Source organism: Cetorhinus maximus, chromosome 10 (genome assembly GCF_964194155.1).
Source record: "Cetorhinus maximus chromosome 10, sCetMax3.hap1.1, whole genome shotgun sequence".
Classification (NCBI taxonomy): Eukaryota; Metazoa; Chordata; class Chondrichthyes; order Lamniformes; family Cetorhinidae; genus Cetorhinus; species Cetorhinus maximus.
The window spans coordinates 127,130,898-127,151,103 of record NC_135888.1 but is presented as its reverse complement, the minus strand read 5'-3'; the positions used below and the strand labels follow the sequence as shown (position 1 = coordinate 127,151,103).

Below are 20,206 nucleotides of genomic sequence, written 5' to 3'. Positions count from 1 at the left end.
TCTGCGAATAGTGACACTGGGCTGGATTTTCAACGTCGCACCGGGTAGAGGGAGTCAGGAAAGATCCCAGCTTAGCCTGCCTGCCTTGGGTGAAAGTTCCCGCAAAGACGGGATCTTCATTTCCAGGGGGCGGGTGCGGGCTGGAGCTGCGTCATACAACCCGGGAAGAAGTAAGGAGACAGCCATAGGGGTTGCCGGGTGCCGAGGCGGGCTGTTTAAAAGGCCTGCCTTGGTGATGTGGGACTTCGTCCCAGTTAAAATAAAGATAGAAAAGCCCTCCCAACCTCACCAACCCACACACTCCCCATGCCCCATCCATGCCACCTCATGCCCCCCTACCCATGCCCTATGGCTTCCTTATGCCGAGCTATGGCACTTCCATGCCTATTGAGCCACTATACACTGAATAGAACCAATGAACCCCATAGTGACAATAGGACGAGCAAAAGAAAAGCTTTATAAAAAACAGACATATCGTTCATTATTTTAAAATAAGTTAATTTCACTACAGAAGTGTCACTCATCCAGACCCTTTCAACTATCAATAACAGAAACCACAAGCCTTGAAACCTCTTAACCTCCTGTAAAAAAAAATTGTGAAATTGACAGCAGAGATCAGAGAGCCAGAGCTGTCAATCAAGCAATGTTTTCCCTGGAGCTCAGGTGTTTCAACAAGAGTAATGGATTTCTGGGCTCTCAGCCAATTGATACTTTAAAGGGTCAGGATGATTGACGCTGTTATTGCCCTGTAGTGAAATGACTGCTTTTTTTTTACACATCCTACTGTCACTCTAGGGTTCATTGACCCACTATGTAGAACCAATGGACATGGATGTGTCCTAGCTTGGCATAGGGACCATGGGTGGCGGCTGGAGTGCCATAGCTTGGCATAAAAGCAATAAGAGGCCATGGTGGAGGGGGGTGTCATAGCTTGGCATGGGGGCAATTGGGGGTCATGGGTGGGGATGAGGGGCATAGGGGTGGCATGAGGGGTGGGGAGGCCTTACCTTAGCATAGAGGGCATGAGGAGGATATTTTGAACTCACTTTTTTAAAGGTGCCATCATGTAGACTAATGTTCACGACTCCTCTGAGGGGCCATGAACCATGACTCTTAAAAACCTGGCCCAACTCCTTGAAAATTGCAGGGGAGTAGGACATGCTTATCTCCGCAATGGAGCCAGCCATGGACTGTAGCGGTTCAAGAGGCAGCTGAACATCACCTTCTCAAGGGCAATTAGGGATGGGCAATAAATGCTGGCCTAGCCGGCAACACCCACATCCCGTGAATGGATTAAAAAAGAAAAGCCAGGTCTGGAATGCTGGATGTGGCCTTTTGACCCAAACCAGTCCGCGTCCTTTCGAGTCATTCCTGAAAATCAGGCAGCCCAGGAGTGGGGTTGGGACCTTTAAAGGGCTCACGAGTCATCCCAAATCAATGAAAGTCCAGCCCATGGGATCTTTCACATGCACCTGAGAGGAAAGTGTGTGTGTGAATGTTTAAGCTACTTTGACCCCCCCATTGATTTCTTTGCTAAATAACATGTTTTAATTCTGCTCATTCGTTAGACAATAGGTGCCAAAACTCAGAGGGAAACATTGCTTTAACATTGGCTTTCAGATTCCCAGTTCCCAATGTCTCTCAGTGGATCTGTAAATAAGTTTTGGTGTTGCACAATACTATTAGTAGCGGTGCTATCTCTCCACCGTAACTACCTAAAACCACAATTCAGTCTGGCCGAAACAGACTACTCTCAACCACAGAGGATGCAGCTTGAATCACCCATCCAGTCAAGCCAGAAAAGTTTTGGGCTGCAGCAAGCAGTTTTATTCTGAAGTGGATTCCACCGCAGAGTGGAAGAGGGTAAAGGTCATGTGGTACACCTTTATTAAAGCTACAGCGGTTTGCCTTGTGTAATATTACTGGATTTCATACTAGACACCTATAAGGGAATGTTGCCTGGAAGGTGTTTACTTGTGGGTTTGGCCAAGTAAAGAGTTTTGGGGGAATGTTTTGTAAGTCTAACGTTAATTGTGTAACTGTAATCTTGTGTGCTTAAATTTTCTTTTACTTTGGTTTAATCAAAATTTTACTTTAAATTTTTATTTAATCCTGAAAATGTTACTGGACCTCTTACTGCTGAGATTGGTATGGTGTCTTCTCGCTTTCAGAATACAAAAAAAAGGTTATGGCCCGTAAGCCAAGTTTCCGCCTGGAGTTTGGTTTGCGCAGAAATTAGCACCGGTCGTGGTCATAACAAGTGTCAGTATAAGTTTTATGTTCAGGGCTCTGAAATGGGACCTGAATCCACAAGTCCTTACGGAGAGGCAACCATACTGTTCACTGAGACACAGGTGACATCTTAAATTTTCAAAGATTGCTGAGGCTCTTTAAATGATTGCAGCAGCTGTTCGCAGGGCTTCCTTTTCAAAGAACAACAATACCTGCTGTATAATTACATTGTACATAGTTACTTTGCTTAGACACCTCTCCTATATATATATTAAAAATTCCATTTCATTTTAAGCGTTGCAGATCTTGCCTGCCTTTCACGAATGGTGCGTGTGGGTAATGTGTACGTGCGTGTTTGTTAGTACTAAACGGCGCCTCAGTGTATCAGAGTGTGTTTGAATTTGGTAACATAGGGCAGAATTTTACGAGTCGGCGAGCGGGCCCCACCCCCGCTCGCCGATGTGTAAAATGACGCGCGGTGATGTCGGGCTGAACCCCCGATGTCACCGCGCCCGATTTAAATTTTCAGGAAGGCGGGAGTGCAGCAAAATCAGCTGTGGGCCCGCCGACCTGTCAATGGCCAATTGAGGCCATTGACAGGATCAATTAACTAATTAAAGGACCTGCCTGTCCAACCTTAAGGTTGGCGGGCAGGCCAGGAGCCCCGGCGGGAAATGGAAAAAACATGAAACCTCATCCACCGGCGGGATGAGGTTTCGTGTAGGCTTTAAAAAATTTTAATAAAGATTTGGTAAAAATTATGGACATGTCCCAACTCATGTGACATTGTCACATGAGGGGATATGTAAGGGAAATTTTATTTTTCTATTTTTGTCTTTTTTACATTTACCGACGATCTCCCTGAGGCAGCACTTAGCCTCAGGGAGATGAGTGTGCTCTTTCGTGTGCATGTGCGAAAGAGCGCACTCTCGATTTTGGGATTCCACCCCCACCCCCTGCCCGCACAGGGAGTGCATAATGCTTCTGTGTGGATATCACGCTGGGTGGGCCTTAATTGGCCCCCCCACGTAAAATGGCGCCGCGCCTACAATTGGAAGCGCGCCCGTACGCGCCCGCTCGTCAACGTCCCCCCCAACGGGGGAAAAATTCAGCCCATAATCTTCACTTACACTGCGATTCTTTAACAAATGGGAAGACGTTGACCTGCACTCATGTGTTCATACAGCCTATCATTAATACCTCAATGATTTGAGATTAAAGCTCTACTTTGAAACTTCAAAATGGCTTGTTTTTCTTGGACATCGAGCTTGCTTCACATTTAGGATTCCTGCTTTTATTGATCTATCTCCAGAGAATAAATAAATGTTATAATGAACTAGCTTGTGTGGTTATGGATCTGCCTTCGCCTGTCAAACCTGAAACGCCAGCTCAGGAATCAAGAAACCATGGACAGTGCATACAAGAATTTACAAGACCAGGATACATTTTGCCGCAGGCAAGAACTCCTGCCGACCTTATAGATGAATAAAATGACCCCTTTTACATCAGGTTGCCAATCCTCCAGGATTGGCTGGGAATCCGATGATCCGAAGATTAATCTCCTGGCCCTGTGAACAACGGGAGAAAATTCATTAGGGACAATCAAAAAAAAAACCCGGCTTTCTTTTCATTGTCATGGTAAGCTTTTGTTTATTAAATATAAAATTATTGGAGATGGGGAATAAAAGGCTCTTCGAATGACAGACAAGCATCACCCAATCTGATAATAATGGGCTGAATTTAATGGTGCCCACCTGAGCGGGCATAGTAGTGGGGTGGTGGGGGCGTGCTGGGAGAATCGGGTGGCGCACCCGTGTTGCATTCCTGGTGGGAAAACTGTCCCTAATTAGTTTGGGGGCGGGAATCCTATTAACACGGGAATTTAAACTGCTGGCAGTGGGATGTTAATTGGGCGAATTAATGAGCCATTTAACACTAATTATACCCGAACCCAGCAGAATTTCATTGTGGCTTGGACATTAACCAGGACTCGCACTGTTCCTCTGTGCCCCTGAAGGCCACCCCACAAACCTTGTCTTGTTTGCCAGTGGCCTGTTGGGGGGTTTCCGTCATTGACAGGCACTCAGTGCCCGATTTGGACCCGGCATTGGGAAGTTGAGGATGGGGGAAGTGAATGCTGAAAGCCACCCCTTTGCCTCCAACCCCGCTTCCCCCGCCTCTCTCTGGTGAGCTCCTCCTAACAACCCCCATCCCGCCCCACTCACCTGTGTCCTGGGATCCAGTGGCGATCCTCTGGCTAGACCTGGGAGTATGACCGGTAGCAGCCACCACTCCCCATGGCACTGCCAGTAATGGAGAGCTGCTAGCCTCTGCCAGCCGGCTGTTCTCGGGGGCAGGATTTCCGCCCCACTGGGAGTTTGATTGCGTGGAAAGCTTGATGCTGGCCAGTTAAGTACCTGATTGATATGTAAATAGCATCAGGCATCCTCCACAAAAGTGACACAGGTCTCCAACTAGTTCTGTAACTACTGGTGGCAGGGAAGAGGGGGTCCTGTCACTAGAACTAAATTCCGGCCAATATGTTTGCTTTCCAGTTGGCCAGCTTCGCAGGAATGGACGTGTCAGGCAGCCGGTGGTGGGAGTGTCAGGTTGGGGTAGCTGCAGGCGGGGAGACCATGTGACAGAATCTCCAGGAATATGTCCAAACACAATTTCCTGATGTGTTCGGATAAACCTATTGGAGCCCTAGCACATTCACTGGGATCTTCCGGTCCCGCCGCAAGTCAATGGACTCCTGGTTGGGGCGTCTCCTCGCCCACGGCGGGTCCCACCCGCAACGAGCCGGAAAATCCCAGCCGTTATGTGGGAGATTGAATGGAATAACCATGTTAAAGTGATGTGAGCCCTGCAATCCCTGGTGACTGTGTTTCAACCTCAGTATTTATCAAATCATTTCCTTTTTGTAAACACTACTGAGTAAACATAATTTAGCACAACATTTGAATGTAATTAACGGTGCGATATGGTGTACTCATGTGTGACATGTGTTGTCACTAATCACAATGAATTGTTAGGTTCAGTAACCCACATAGCAGACAGAATTTAATCCATGTGACAGAGGTCTCTCCTTGCCAGTGAGGCTCCTTTGAGGAAGTCCCAGTGTAGTAAGCGCCTCAGGCACTTAAGTGGCCAGCGGCAGGCCTTCATCAGGATGAAGGACCCCGGGGTGGAAATCCTGTCCCCAAGAACTGCCAGCTAGTCAGAGGCTGGAAGCTCCCCATGCAGCCAGCAGCAGCACCAGGGGTGGTGATAGCTGCAGGAATGCCAGGGGCAACACCAGAGGCCCAGGATCAGCGAGGGACCCAGGTCACAGGTCAGTGACGGCGGGGTGGGGTTGTGGAGAGAGGGTTGCTGGTTGGGATGAGGGGAGGGAGATCGGCAGCGAGCGTCAGGGTTTGGTTGTCAGTGGGCTCACCCCTTCGCAATGCCAGGACCCTTGATCAGGCATTGAGTGCCTGACTACAAGGGACCACCCTGGGAGCCCACTAGCAAACCCGGTAAGGATTTGCTTTTCGGGCATCCAGCCTGACGACTGCTCTGCCTGCCTCTGCCTGAATAGCAGCAGTGGCCCCATTTAAGGGCCTCAATTGGTGCCAGGGTGGGAAAGTCGTACACGAACCTTCCCACTCCCAACTTAATTGGGATAGTAGTGGGGCCCCCACCCCTCACAGTCTAGCCCAATTAAATGCAGCTCCTGCTTCCAAATTCACCTTGGGGAAGGGCATTTAATTCCCTCCACTATTTGATGATGTAAAAATACATCTGTGTGCCGTGAGTTGAATGGTGTAAAAGTTTATTTGTGCAGTGTGTTGCAATCCACTATATGGGAGCTTCTGCCTTGTAGGGGTTGACAGTTAAATTATGAGGGCAGGTTGCGTAAATGATTTCCACTAACTTGTGTATAGAAGTTTGAAGGGTCATCTGATCGTGGTATTGAAACTGTCAAAAGGATTTGGTAGGGTAGATACAGAGAAACTATTTCCTCTGGTTGGAGTATCAGAAACAAGGGGGCATAAGCTTAGCTACACTGTTTGAGAGGGACACCAGGAACCACTGTTCCATAAAGAGTACTAGGAATTTGGAATTCTGTGCCCGAAAATCTTGGATACTGGGTCAATTGGAACTTTCAAGTCTGAATTGGATAGATTTTTGTTGGATAAAGTCTAATAAGGGATGTGGAGCTAAGGCAGATAAATAGAATTGAGGTACAGATCAGTCACGGTCTGATTGAGTAGTGGGGCATGCTCAGGGAGCTGAAAAGCCATTGCTGCTCACGTTTGCACATAAGGAGGACTGGGTAGGATATCTTGAGTATTGACTTGTGCACCAGGTTTTACATTACAGACGCAGGATCAAATACCAAGCGTTAAAGCTAAAAATGGGTTAGCAACAGCCTTTTCCTGTCCGTAGAATTTCTAATCTTCTTATTTATAGGCAAATGGAACTCCTAATGCAGATGCCAAGCAGCTGCACACGATATAAACCTGAAATAATATGATCTGATCTGCCAAGGCAACTGGACTATAACCCTGAGAGAATAGGTTGAATTTTGTAAAGAGCACATTTAAGACAATATCAGGAATTTCTTGAAGCGGGGATTGAACAAATGTCAGAAATCATGTGTTGAGTTCAGACCAACTAGATGATGGTTGGTATTTTGAAAGGATGAAGTAAAATAAACCATGGGACTTGTTTATTCATAGCTTTCTTATAAAGCTAATAATACCACTGCTTAATAAATCTTCCTTGTGTTGTGTTTGTGGGGTTCAGTCATAGCTTTGCTACACTATAGGAATTTTCTGAAATAGGCTTGTGAGAACTGCCTAATCTAAGCCAAAGCAATGTGGATTCTTTTATCCTTCATTATTGGATCCATTAATTAATGTTATGGTTTGCTGAGGTTATATTTGTATAACATTCTGACAGTGAACATCTGTGAAGGAAGCAGGTCCAATTTGGAAATAGTCCAGTGTGCTTATAACTCCCAGGTCTCAGCTAAGAAATGTTCCTGTTAAGCTTACTGTGCTTTTGGATAGAACCTTTTTTAATTGTCGACCAGCAGCTGTGAAGGGGAAAATATTCAACGTTTTTAAGGGATCTAAGCATTAATGGTGAAATAATTCCTTTCATCATACTACTGCCTTTCTTCTTCTTCTTTAATGACTGCTTAAAGTGTTTTGGTATTTTCTTATTCAGCTGTTTAGAAAACGTTCTGTGCCATTGATTTAAGCCACCTGGGTTGTCATGATAGGCCCATGCTGAGAATTCTGGGAATATTATGGCTGCCAAAACCCCCATTTCCTCTGTAAAGGCCACACTTCTATCATTTACTTCATTATTTTAAACATAATGGGCTAGAAATTCATTGTTGCCATGCTATTTTACAAATCAAATGCAGGAGGGAGCCTGAAAGTCTACCATTTCGGACAGTGTGCAAGGTGTCTCGCTACTTAGCAGGGGCCCACCAAGTTGGTAGAGGCTGAAGTATAGGCGTCCAGGGACCATGGCTGAAGCAGACATTAGGCTCTTTGCATATGCAGATAAGGGGGCTTAATGACTGTTTCAGGACCCTACACCGAAATTGGTCTGCCCTGAACACAGCTGGTACTGGACATGTTCTGTTCAGGACAACAAAGCCTCCATGCAGTCTTAATAGAAGAGTTTTAGGCCACCCAAAATGGTAAGCTTTCTAAAAATACTTGCCACAACCTGGCAGCCGTCAAGAACAAGAATGGTCCTACCAGTTCCACAGCAGCCCTGAAGAACATTGACACCCGCAGTTGAATGTCACAGGGAAGTAGTTAGACTCTCTTTTTGAAGATGGTTATTAGCTTCTGTGCAGCTAATGTTATTTGCCACATAACAGCCCATGCCTAGATGTTGCCCAGGTCTTGCTGCACACAGGTGTGAATTGCTTCAGTATGTGAGGAGTTGTGAATGCAAGTGAACACAACCCTACCACAATTTGGATGCACCTTTTTTCTGCGAAGAGTCACAAATGTAACTTTGTTAACTCTTCTTCATATTTATGTCCTTGATCATACAAATTAGGAGCAGGAGTAGGTCACTCGCCGCCGTGAGCCTGCCCCATCATTCAATAAGATCATGGCTCATCTGATTGTAACCTCAAATCCATATTCCCACCTCCGCCCGATAACCCTTCACCCCCTTGCTTATCAAGAATCTATCTACCTCTTCCTTAAAAATATTCAAAAACTCGGTTTCCACTGCCTTTTGAGGAAGAGAGTTCCAAAGACCCATCAGCGTAAAAACTTCTCATCCCTGCCTTAAAAGGTGACCCCTCATTTTTAAACAGTGAGCCTTGTTCTAGATACTCCCACAAAAGGAAACATCCTCTCCACATCCACCTTGTCAACATCCCTCAGGATCTTGTATGTTTCAATTAAGTCGCCTCTTACTCTTCTAAACTCCAGTAGATACAAGCCTAGTCTGTCCAACCTTTCCTCATAAGACAACCTGCTCATTCCAGGTATTAGTCTAGTAAACCTTCTCTGAACTGCTTCCAATGCGTTTACAGCCTTCTTTAAATAAGGAGACCAATACTGCACACACTGCTTGAGATGTAGTCTCATCAATGCCCTGTCTAACTGAAGCATAACCTCCCTACTTTTGTATTCAATTCCCTTGGCAATAAATGTTAAAATTCCATTAGCTTTCCTAATTACTTGCTGTACCTGCATATTAACCTTTTGCAATTCATGCACTAGGACACTCAGACTCCCTCTGCATCTCAGAGCTCTGCAATCTCTCACTTTTAGATAATATGCTTCTTTTTTATTCTTCTTGCCAAATGGACAATTTCATATTTTCCCACATTATCCTCCATTTGACAGATGTTTGCCACTCACTTAACCTAATTATCTCCCTTTGTAGCTTCCTTATGTCCTCCTCACAACTTACTTTCTTACCTATCTTTGTGTCATCAGCAAGTTTAGCAACCATACCATGCCTAACAAATTTGATTGAATTTTTTTTTTGAGGAGGTGACCAGGTGTGTAGATGAGGGTAGTGTAGTTGATGTAGTTTATATGGATTTCAGCAAAGCCTTTGACAAGGTCCCACATGGGATACTTATAAAGAAGGCAAATGCACATGGGATACAGGGTAATTTGATAAGGTAGATTCAAAATTGGCTTAGTTGCAGGAGACAGAGGGTGATGACAGAAGGATGCTTTAGTGACTGGAAGCCAGTGTCCAGTGGTGTACCACAGGGATCTGTGCTGGGTCCCCTATTATTTGTCATTTATATAAACAACATAGATGACTATGTGGGGGGTAGGATTAGTAAGTTTGCGGATGACACAAAGATTGGCCGGGTGGTTAAGAATGAGGTTAAGTGTCTTAGGCTACAGGAAGATATAGACGGGATGGTCAAATGGGCAGATAAGTGGCAGATGGAATTTAACCCTGAAAAGTGTGAGGTGATACACTTTGGAAGGAGTAATTTGACAAGGAAGTATTCAATGAACGGCATGACACTAGGAAGTTCTGAGGAACAAAGGGACCTTGGCGTGTGTGTCCATAGATCTCTGAAGACGGAGGGGCATGTTAGTGGGGTGGTGAAAAAGGCATATGGGCCACTTGCCTTTACCAATCAAGGCATAGATTACAAATGTAGGGAGGTCATGTTGGAGTTGTATAGAACCTTGGTGAGGCCACAGCTGGAGTACTGTGTGCAGTTTTGGTCACCACATTATAGGAAGGATGTGATTGCACTGGAGAGGGTGCAGAGGAGATTCACCAGGATGTTGCCTGGGATGAAACATTTAAGTTATGAAGAAAGGTTGGATAGACTTGGGTTGTTTTCATTGGAGCAGAGAAGACTGAGGGGCGACCTGATCGAGGTGTACAAGATTATGAGGGGCATGGACAGGGTGGATAGGTAGAAGCTGTTCCCCTTAGTTGAAGGGACAGTCACAAGGGGACTGTCAAGGTGAGGGGCAGGAGGTTTAGGGGGGATGTGAGGAAAAACGTTTTTACCCAGAGGGTGGTGACAGTCTGGAATGCATTGTCTGGGAGGGTGGTGTAGGCGGGTTGCCTCTCATCCTTTAGAAAGTACCTGGATGAGCACTTGGCACGTCATAACATTCAAGGCTATGGGCCAAGTGCTGGTAAATAGGATTAGGTTGGTAGGTCAGGTGTTTCTTACGTGTCAGTGCAGACTCGATGGGCCGAAGGGCCTCTTCTGCACTGTGTGATTCTGTGATTCTGCGATTAGCCCCTTCATCCAAATCATTTATATAAATTTTAGAGTTGATGCCCTAGCACTGATCCCTGTGGCACACCATTTATTACATCTTGCCAACCAGAAAATGACTCATTTACGCCTACTCTCTGTTACGTGTTAGATAGCCAATCTTCTATCCGTGCCAATATGTTACCCCCTACACCACGAACTATTATTTTCTGCAATAATCTTTGATATGGCACCTTATCAAATGTCTTCTGGAAACCTAAGTACAGAACATCCACTGGTTTCCCCTTTATCCATAGCACGTTACTTCTTCAAAGAACTCCAATAAATTGGTCAATCATGATTTCCCTTTCACAAACCATGTTGACTCTGTCTGATTACTTTGAATTTTTCTAAGTGCCCTGCTATAACATCTGTGATAATAACTTCTAACATTTTCCCTAGGACAGATGTTAAGCTAACTGGCCTGTATTTTCCTGCTTTCTGTTTCTTTCCCTTTTTGAATAAAGGAGTTACATTTGCTATTTTCCAACCCAATGGAACATTCCCTGAATCTAGAGAATTTTGGAAAATTAAAACCAACGCATCAACTATCTTACTAGCCACTTTTTTTAAGAGACTAGGATGAAATCCATCAGGGCCCAGGGATTTGTCAACCCTCGTCACCAACAAGTTGCTTAGTACCACTTCCCTGGCGTTTGTAATTTTCTTTGAGTTACTCTCTCCCTTCCATTTCCTGATTTACAACTGTTTCTGGGATGTTACTTATGTCCTGTATAGTGAAGACCAGTGCAAAATATCTGTTCACTTCAATTCATCTACCGTCTCCTTATTTTCCATTATTAATTCCCCAGACTCGCTTTCGATAAGACCAATGATCACTTTGTTAGCTCTTTTCCTTTTCAAATATCTGTAGAAGCTCTTACTATCTGCTTTATATTTCTAGCTAGCTTTCTCTCATACTGTAATTTTTCTGGCTTTATTAATGTTTTAGTCATTCTTTGCTTTTTTTGTGTTCTGTCCAATCTTCTAACCTGCTGCCCAGCTTTGCGCAATTATGTGCTTTTGCTTTGGGAAGAATTTTTAGGTCAGTGTGCGGGCACAGTTGGCGGGTCCAGGATTGGCTGGGGGACAGACCGCTGACTGTGATCAGCCCTCAGCCACGATTTCTCATAAGACACCTTAGGCACACCACGGGTTTTTAAACTGGTGCTTTTGTGTTGGCCCGAGATGAGGTCCTTATGATTTATTTTGATTTGTAACACTATTGTCTTTTTCTTGGAATAAGTTGGTTTGCTTGACATATTAAATTCAGATATATCACCATGGTTGAGGCTGCCTCCCTCATTCTGCATGTGGATGGTTTCCAAAACTGTAATGAGTGCTTTGTTGGACATTCAGCTTTATTGACAAGGCCCTTAGTGATTGTTCCTAATCTGGCAGATTTTGAACTTAGGTGTCGAGTATCGATCCTATAGCCCAGGCTTGTCCTGGAGGTCCATCTGTGGTGTGCTAGCTGAAGACTTGTTGGATTAAAGCCTCCCGGGTGTCCCTGCCTCCCTGCAGCATGCATGGGTCAGCGTCTAACCCCTCAGCATTTCCCTGTGCATGCTCATCCTTGGACTCACTGCTGGACTCATTGTGTGCAACCACAGCCACTGCGTCGATGTCTTCATCGTCCACTGCATCACCCCTTTCCAGCGCAAAATTGTGGAGAGCGCAGCATGCAATCACTATCACTAAGAAATAACCTGGGGGGTACTGTCGTGTGCCTCCTGAGCGATCCAGGCATCGGAAGCGCATCTTGAGAAGATCGATGGCTCTCTCCACCACAGCCCTTGTGGAGGCGTGGCTCCTATTGTAGCGCTGCTCAGCTTCTGTTCTTGAATGGCGGAGAGGCGTCATGAGCCACCTTCTGAGGGAATAGCCCTTGTCACCCAGCAGACATCCATCAAGCTGGGCTGGAGCACTGAAGAGCCCCGGCACCTGGGAGTGTCTGAGGATGTAGGCATCATGGGAGCTGCCTGGGTACCTTGCACAGACTTGTAGAATCAGCATCCTGTGGTCACACACTATCTGCACGTTCATGGAGTGGAAGCCCTTCCTGTTGACGAAGGCTCCGAGCTCACCTGCTGGCGCCTTGATGGTCACATGTGTACAGTCTATTGCACCCTGGACACGGGGGAAGCCAGCAATGGCCATGAAGCCTCTGGGTCACTGTGTCCGGCTTGCCTGGTCCCAATGGAAGTGGATGAAGGTCAATGCGCTTCTGAACAGAGCATCTGTAACCTGCTTGACACATGTGTGGACAGCTGATTGGGAGACACTGCATGGGTTACCCACCGAGCCTTGGAAGGAGCCAGAGGCATAGAAGTGGAGGGCAGCTGTGACCTTTAGAGCCACTGGCATGGGGTGTCCACCCACACGGAGATCTCAGGCCCAATCACCTGACAGATATAGTTGACTGTCTCCCTTGATAGACTGAGCCTCCTTCGGCACTGCACCTCAGACATATTGAGGTAGCTGCTTCGCCGCCTGTGTACCCTGGCAGCAGGATAGTGGCATCTTCTGCAGCCCCTTCCTGCTAGGACTACCCCTTGACCCTCCACCCCTTGTGCCTGCACCTGTCCTCCCAAAGGCGGCTCCCCTGGAGGCTGAATGTGCACTCCTGGCCTCTCCCTTCTAGCCCTCCCTTCCTCCTCAGAGGAGCTGCCTCCAACAGAGAGTTTAGCTCCCATTCCAGGCGAAGGGAAGGCTTCCTGAAACCTGCAGGCCTAGAAAAGATTCCACACTGCAGAGTGCTGACCCGAAGGTTAAGAGTCCAGACAAAGCAGCTGGAATGCATTTTGAAGTACTGCAGATCACACAGGCAAGTTTCAAAAACTTTCAAAAATAAGAACTTGACTGTGCACACTCGTGACCTCAGTGAGCCCTCTTATCCCGCCCATGGATGAGGTTTATACAAATCTGTCCTACCCTCCTGCCCGTGCACCACCCAGAAGTTTGTACGGGCGCCGAAAAATCGTCATCAATCGGTGAGTCAAGGGCCTTGACTGGCCCATTAATTAATGACGGGCACGTGTTGGACATCATTACGCGCTCGCCCAGCGAAATATCGCAATGGCACGCCGTGACATCAGGACGCTCGCCCGACGTCACCGCGCATTATTTTACGCGCAGACATGCAGGGTCAGCCCCCCCCACGCCAACGGGAAAATTCTGCCCAAATGGCCAGATAACTTTCCCCCTCCGTGATGAGTTACAATGTCTGCAGCTCAGCCTTCAGCTCATTAACTCAGGGCCAAAGCTCCTCAAGCCGCAGGCAGTTACTGCAGATGTAGTTGCCATGGATTGCAGTGGCATCCAGGAGCTCCCACATGTTGTAGCCATGGCACATCACCCGCCCTGCCATCTGTATTGTGTTACTTAAATACATGTAATTTTCTTAATTAATTTATAGTTCTCCTCTTCATCGAACTCCCTCACTCAACAAACTCCCAGCTTGACGCTCTGTGCACTCAAAGCAGCACTCAGTGCAGACCAACCAGCGTTGAGGAACCCCTGTTTTTATACTTGTCATGCTTATTGTTGATGCTTATAACCTCTCAATGACACTGTTTTAAAGATGACTGTAGGTGACTGGCAATGCTTATAACCTCTCAATGACACTGTTTTAAAGATGACTGTAGGTGACTGGCAATGCATGCAGTACTCCAGTGGGGTATGACCCCAACAGTGTTTGCTTTTTAAGATATTCCTTGAACACTGCCTTTAAAAAAAAATCTTTCCCATTATAATTTAATTGTATCTTACTTCTTGCCTCCATGTTTAGATCCAACACATTCAAGAGCACAGAGTAACCTCCACTACTTTAAGGATTTGATGTATGAAGAGGGGAAAAGTGATCAAAGAATGGATGAAGAATTCTATCAATCTCAGTCAAAGGAGGAGGTCTACATGCGGCCAGATAACTATCTATCTGAGCGGGATTCATATGAAGCTCTGTGTAGAGGAGAAGGAGTTAAAATGGTAAAAGCACAAAAGGAAGAAGTCAAAATAGTAAGAGTGCACAAATAGAAATGTTTAGAATGGTGTTAAGAATTCTGTCGTGGTTGACTGGACATGGGTTATGAAAGAGATGGGATATGTGCTTTCTAAGTCCCTTGCCGTAAAGCTCTCTACAATCTGGTCTGATTTCTTTGTGTGGGGGGGTGTTCATTTAATTCTGATTTTCAAGAAGGGTAACAAGGCAGATCAAGGCAACTATAGGCTTAATACTCTGATGTCAGTTATATAATAAGGAAGATGTACTTTATCATCATCTAGCTAAAGCTTGTGAACCAGAAGGCCATGTCTTGCTAATTCGCTAGAATGCCTTTATAAAGTTAGTAGCTGGAGGATGGGGGTACCCCCTCAGACACCGTCTGCTTGGAATTTCAGAAAGCCTTTGATAAGGTGCCTTGAAATCGGTTTCTCAACAAAGGGGAATCTTGTGAGATTGGTGGGAAGTTGCTGCAATGGATTAGGAATTGGTTGCATTCTCCAAGGCAGAATGTTGGTTATTGATAGCTGTGGATCTGTTTGGAAGCTAGTTACGAGTGGTGTTCCACAAGGATAGGTGCTCCCCTCATCACTTTGTAGTATCTTGATAAATGACTTAGATATATGTTGGAGCAATGCTGTTCATGAATGCTGTGAAAACATGTGCAATTCTTTGTACTGTGGAGGAGAACAGATATAGATGTTCTGGAGAATGGGCCAAACTCTGGTGCTTAACCTTGATCAATGCTGTGTTACACATTTGGGAATGCCCAAGACAAAGCCTGCCCACATTGTGCACGGACTAGAAATGGAAAGGATCATGGCATTATAGCTCCTAATTCTCTAAAGGCTCATGAGATACGCTGAGAAGCCATAACCAAAGCAAATAAGCTATTAGCTTTTATTAACAAGAGCTATTCAACGTGATGCAATATATATTATTTTTTCCTTGCACAAGACCTTGGGTAGACTAGATTTGGAATACTGTGCCCAGTTTTGGTCCCTTCATGGTGGTGTTGTAGAGGAAATGGAAAGGGTTTAGAGAGTGCCATAGGGTGATGCCCATTGTAAGCTGCTTTAGTTGCCTAGCATGCTTAAAAAGCTAAAGCTGTTCACTTTAGAAATACATAAGCCTTGAGGTGATTTGATGGAGGCATATAAAACGAAAGGACTAGATTTTGTTCCCATTGATAAACTATTTCAATTCAATGAGCTAGCACAGCATGATGTATCTTTGCTGTATCTTTCTATGATCTTCTTATATGAAACCACCTTGTGTTATTGAATTATCCAGAATAGAACTAGTTTATCCTTATTCTAACTGTTGCCATCAACAATAGATGAATGCAGAATAACCAGGGATATCCCCACATGGCGCATAAAACATTTCATTTGAGAAGGGAAAGTGTGTCAGAGCCACACGGGCACTTCATTCATTAAATTTTCACTTTCCTGCAGACTACTCGAAGACAAAGAAGGCTCTTCTGCCGATATCAAAATAATAACAACCACCCGCGCTTAATTATCGCCCCAATCAAAGAAGAGGACGAGTGGGACAGTCCACACATTGTCCGTTTCCATGAGATACTGTCCGAAACAGAAATCGGAAAAATTAAAGAGATAGCCAAGCCCTTGGTGAGTGAAGAACCCCATTCGATTTCATTTAAAGTGCATTGCAACACTGCTTTGTATATCTTCATGTAGCTAGTAGTTTGTGACAGCTGTTTTGAGTGACTGAATTGTTAATCCATTAATTAAATGGGCTGAAAAGACATCGGTGTTCCTGCCTGAACCTGTGAAGATCTCTATCAAGCTGACTGGCTGTGGTATCCAACATCTCATTTCTAGTCCACATATTTTAGTGTCATTTAGTACATTAGGGCCCACTTGGGCCTTTCTGTGCATGATGCTTTCATCATTTATGCATTCTTATATGTGCATGAATAATCAACTGTGGAAAATATTACAACAGCTAGTTACATTAACATTTGAGTGCTGTGAAATACACAGAGCCAGCTCAGAAGAGATTGCCCTTGTATAAATCTGACTGCTTCAGTGCACCAATGTAAAATATCCTAGTTCAACTCAATGCAAGAATGCTGGTTTGGGTTTTAAAAAATTCATTTAGATCCAATGATAAACGGCCACTTCAGCAAATTCCCTGGCCTCCCTCCAACTCCCAGCATTTGTTAGTCAGATCATTGTGTGATTCTCACATTCATTTTGCATGTGTAAGTTAATCATTGTTGGCTCAACCAAAACATTTGATTGTCCTTTTGTCAATACTTGGCTGGAGCGGATTGGAAGGCCTTGAAATAAGGGCGTGGCAAGTTCTGGAGCACCATACTTCAATACTATTGCCGGAATATTGTCAGGGCCCATAGCTTTTGCAGTATCCAATGCCTTCACCCATTTCTTGATATTAACTTAAATATCTGTCCTTTTAGGTGTGTTGCACTTGTCTTTTCGCATGCATTGTTGAGGAAATATTGTCACATTTACTGCTATTTTGAGGCAGACTTTGTTACAACTGTGGCCCCTGATGCAATCTCGGCCATAGTAATCTCAGCAAAATTGTAAAATAGGGGGTGCAATGTTGGACCAAAAGAACATAAGAAATAGGTACAGGAGTAGACCATTCGGCCCCTTGAGCCTGCACTGCCATTCAATAACACCGTGGCTGACCTTGCATTTCGATTTCCACGTTCCCATCTAACCCTGACAACCTTTAATTCCCTTGCCTAACAAGATTTCTATCTACCTCTGCCTTAAGAGTGTTCAATGACTCCGCCTCCACCATCTTCTGAGGCAGAGAATTCCAAAGTCGCACAACCCTCTGAGAGAAAAAAATTCGCCTCAACTCAGTTCAAAATGGGCAACCCCTAATTTTAAAACAGTGCCCCCTAGTTCTGGGCTCACCCACAAGAGGAAACATCCTTTTGACGTCCACCTTGTCAGGGCCGTCAGGATCTTGTATACTTCTTCAAATCGCCCCTCACTCTTCTAAACTCCAATGGAAACAAACTGTCCAACCTTTCCTCTTAAGACAACTCAATCATTCCAGGTATCAAAGTAGTAAACCTTCTTTGAACTGCCTCCAATGTATTTACATCCTTAAATAAGGAGACCAAAACTGCATGCAATATTCGAGGTGCAGTCTCACCAATGCCCGGTATAAATGAAGCATAACCTCCTTACTTTTATGTTCGATCCCTCTCGTAACAAAGGATAGCATTCCATTAGCCTTCTTAATTACTTGCTGTACTTGCATACTAACTTTTTGTGACTCATGCACTAGAACACCTCGGGGGCTGAATTTTCTGGTTGGCGGGGAGGGGATGGCGGAGCGGGCGCGGGCGGGCGCGGATCCGATTGCCGCCATTTTACGCGGGCTGGCCAGTTAAGGCCTTCCCAGCGTATTTCACGACTCCCGGGCACACCGGGAGTGGGCGGGCGCCAATGGCGACCCAGTGGCCTGCATATAGGAAGACCCTGGCAGCCTCAGAAAGGCTGCTCTCAATGGCTGGGTGAAGGGCTATGCAGAGGGGCAATGAAGTTCATGCAAGTCCAGGGCAGGGCCCAGTCTGCCCCTCATTTTTCGGATGACTGTCTTGCTCAAGGTGAAGGCACGGTGGGAGGTGCTGGTTACCCTAGACGGGAGGAGGAGTCCCCCCACATGACGAAACGTGCCTGGGAGGAGGTGGCGGAGGTGGTGAGCTCCCGCAACGTGGTGCGGCGCACCTGGATCCAGTGTCGCAAGCGCTTCAACGACTTGTTGCGCTCTGCCAGGGTGAGTACCATGTTGGCATTGGTCATTTAATCCAACAGGTCGGCTTGCCCCCTGCTGCCCTCCCGAAAAGGTCTGAGTGTAGTGACTGCATTGAATCATTGACGGCGTGTGTCCTTTGTTGGGTGGTCCCAGCAAAGTTATTGCCCATTGCAATTTGTACTAATCAATGCTCTTCTCTCATTTTCAGGAGAAGAAAGCTCATAACACGGCAGAGTGTGTGAGGACTGGCGGCGGCCAGGCGCAGATCGCCATTCTTAGCCACTTCGAGCAGGAGGCCCTGGATTTGGAGAGGCGCCATGCGCCCAGGCCCACTGGTGTCGGTGAGGCTGGGGTGCCACAGCCAGGTATTTATGCCCAACAGTGAGGTCAGCATTGTTCTCCCAACAGCCATAGCAGTGCTGAATGTTAATTGATTTAATTTTGCAACATGGCTTGACCATTGCTTATGGAAGGATGAGCGCATAATGATCGGGGGGGACAGAGATGCGCTTTGTCATTGTCTCCACATTAACTGATCCACTGCCCTTGTTCGTCCTTTCAGTATCATCGGAGCAGGGCCGGGAGGAGGAGCAGCAGAGGCTCCCTCTCACACCTGAGGGGCCTGAAGTCTCACCAGCGTCACACCAACTCTGTGAGGCAGTCACCAGCACAGATACTAGCACCTCGGTGGGAACATCGGCTAGTGTCCTGGGGCACAGTGGTGAGGGCATTCACAGTCGCTGGAGGAGCTGGCAGAGACAGAGAGTGCCCATGGCACCAGCAGTCGGAGGACTGCAGGGGACCAGGAACATGCTCAGTCGGTGCCTGATGATGTGCCTCTGGAGTCGTCCGCAACGCAGCAGGTGCCGGAAATGCGGCCGGGTGTGCGGGAGCATCTGGGCAAGATACATGAGGCTATGCTTGGCTTGATCTCCGCAGTGGAGGAGTCTACATGGACTATCACTGATGCAATGAGCCACATGTCCAAACGCCATGTGTCCTCCATGGAGAGAGTGGCAACTCTCGTGGAGAGGCTTCTCCAGGTGACCCATCGAGGCTCCCTGGGGATGCTCTCTGACCAGCAGGCCCTCACATCGGCATTTACCTCAACTGGTCAGTGCCAGTGTGGGAGATGGTCTGGGCATCAGCTCAGTGCCCATCCATCCACGGTGAGCAGGGAGGTCCAATGTGATCTCACATCGGCGCAGCAGCTGCCTGTCGCCTCTGTAGGCTCCTTCCAGGGCGCTCCAGTTGAGGGCAGCAGCTCCTCCACCCCTCTCCCAGTGACCGTATCATCCGGTGAAGCTGCGACGACTGGGGAGATGCCAGCTGTGGAACTGGCAGATCCCTCCCAGGCGGGGCCAGCACAGGCTCCACGGGCCAGAGGACGCCTGCCAAGGTCATCGAGGCCAACAGGACAGGAGAGTCAGCAGGCTGTCTCAGATGCCACTCCCAGCGATGGGGCAGCACCAAGACGTAGCTCCCGTAAACAAAAACATAAGGGACCTTAGGCACACCACGGGTTTATCACTGGTGCTTTTGTGAAGGTCTGAGATGAGGTCTTTATGATTTGCTTTGAATTGGAACACCATTGTCATTTTTTTGGATTAAGTTTCTTTGCTTGTGATATTAAATTCAGATATGTGACCATGGCTGAGGGTGCCTCTTTTCTTCTGCATGTGTATGGTTTCCAAAAATGTTAGGAGTGCTTTGTGGGACATTCAGCTTTATTAACAGGCCCTTAGTTACTGTTCCTAACCTGGAGGATTTGGCACTTGGGTATCGAATATGGAGCCTACAGCCCAGGCTTTTCCTGGAGGTCCATCTGTGGTGTGCTAACTGAAGGTTCATTGGATTAAAGCCTCCCGGGTGTCCCTGTCTCCCCGGAGTATGTCCAGGTCAGCGTCTATCCCCTCAGCATTTCCCTG

General features: G+C 46.5%; 1 protein-coding gene across 6 annotated transcripts in view; it reads left to right on the top strand.

Annotated features, from left to right (window-relative positions):
• p4ha2 (procollagen-proline, 2-oxoglutarate 4-dioxygenase (proline 4-hydroxylase), alpha polypeptide 2) overlaps nt 1–20,206 on the top strand; it is a 111,769-nt gene that overhangs the window by 49,584 nt on the left and 41,979 nt on the right. For all 6 annotated transcript variants that reach the window (XM_078551108.1, XM_078551110.1, XM_078551109.1 and 3 more), the window contains exons 7-8: nt 14,301–14,497; nt 15,968–16,144. In XM_078551108.1, the coding sequence (XP_078407234.1) occupies nt 14,301–14,497; nt 15,968–16,144 (374 nt within the window). The remainder of the gene's footprint in view (nt 1–14,300; nt 14,498–15,967; nt 16,145–20,206) is intronic.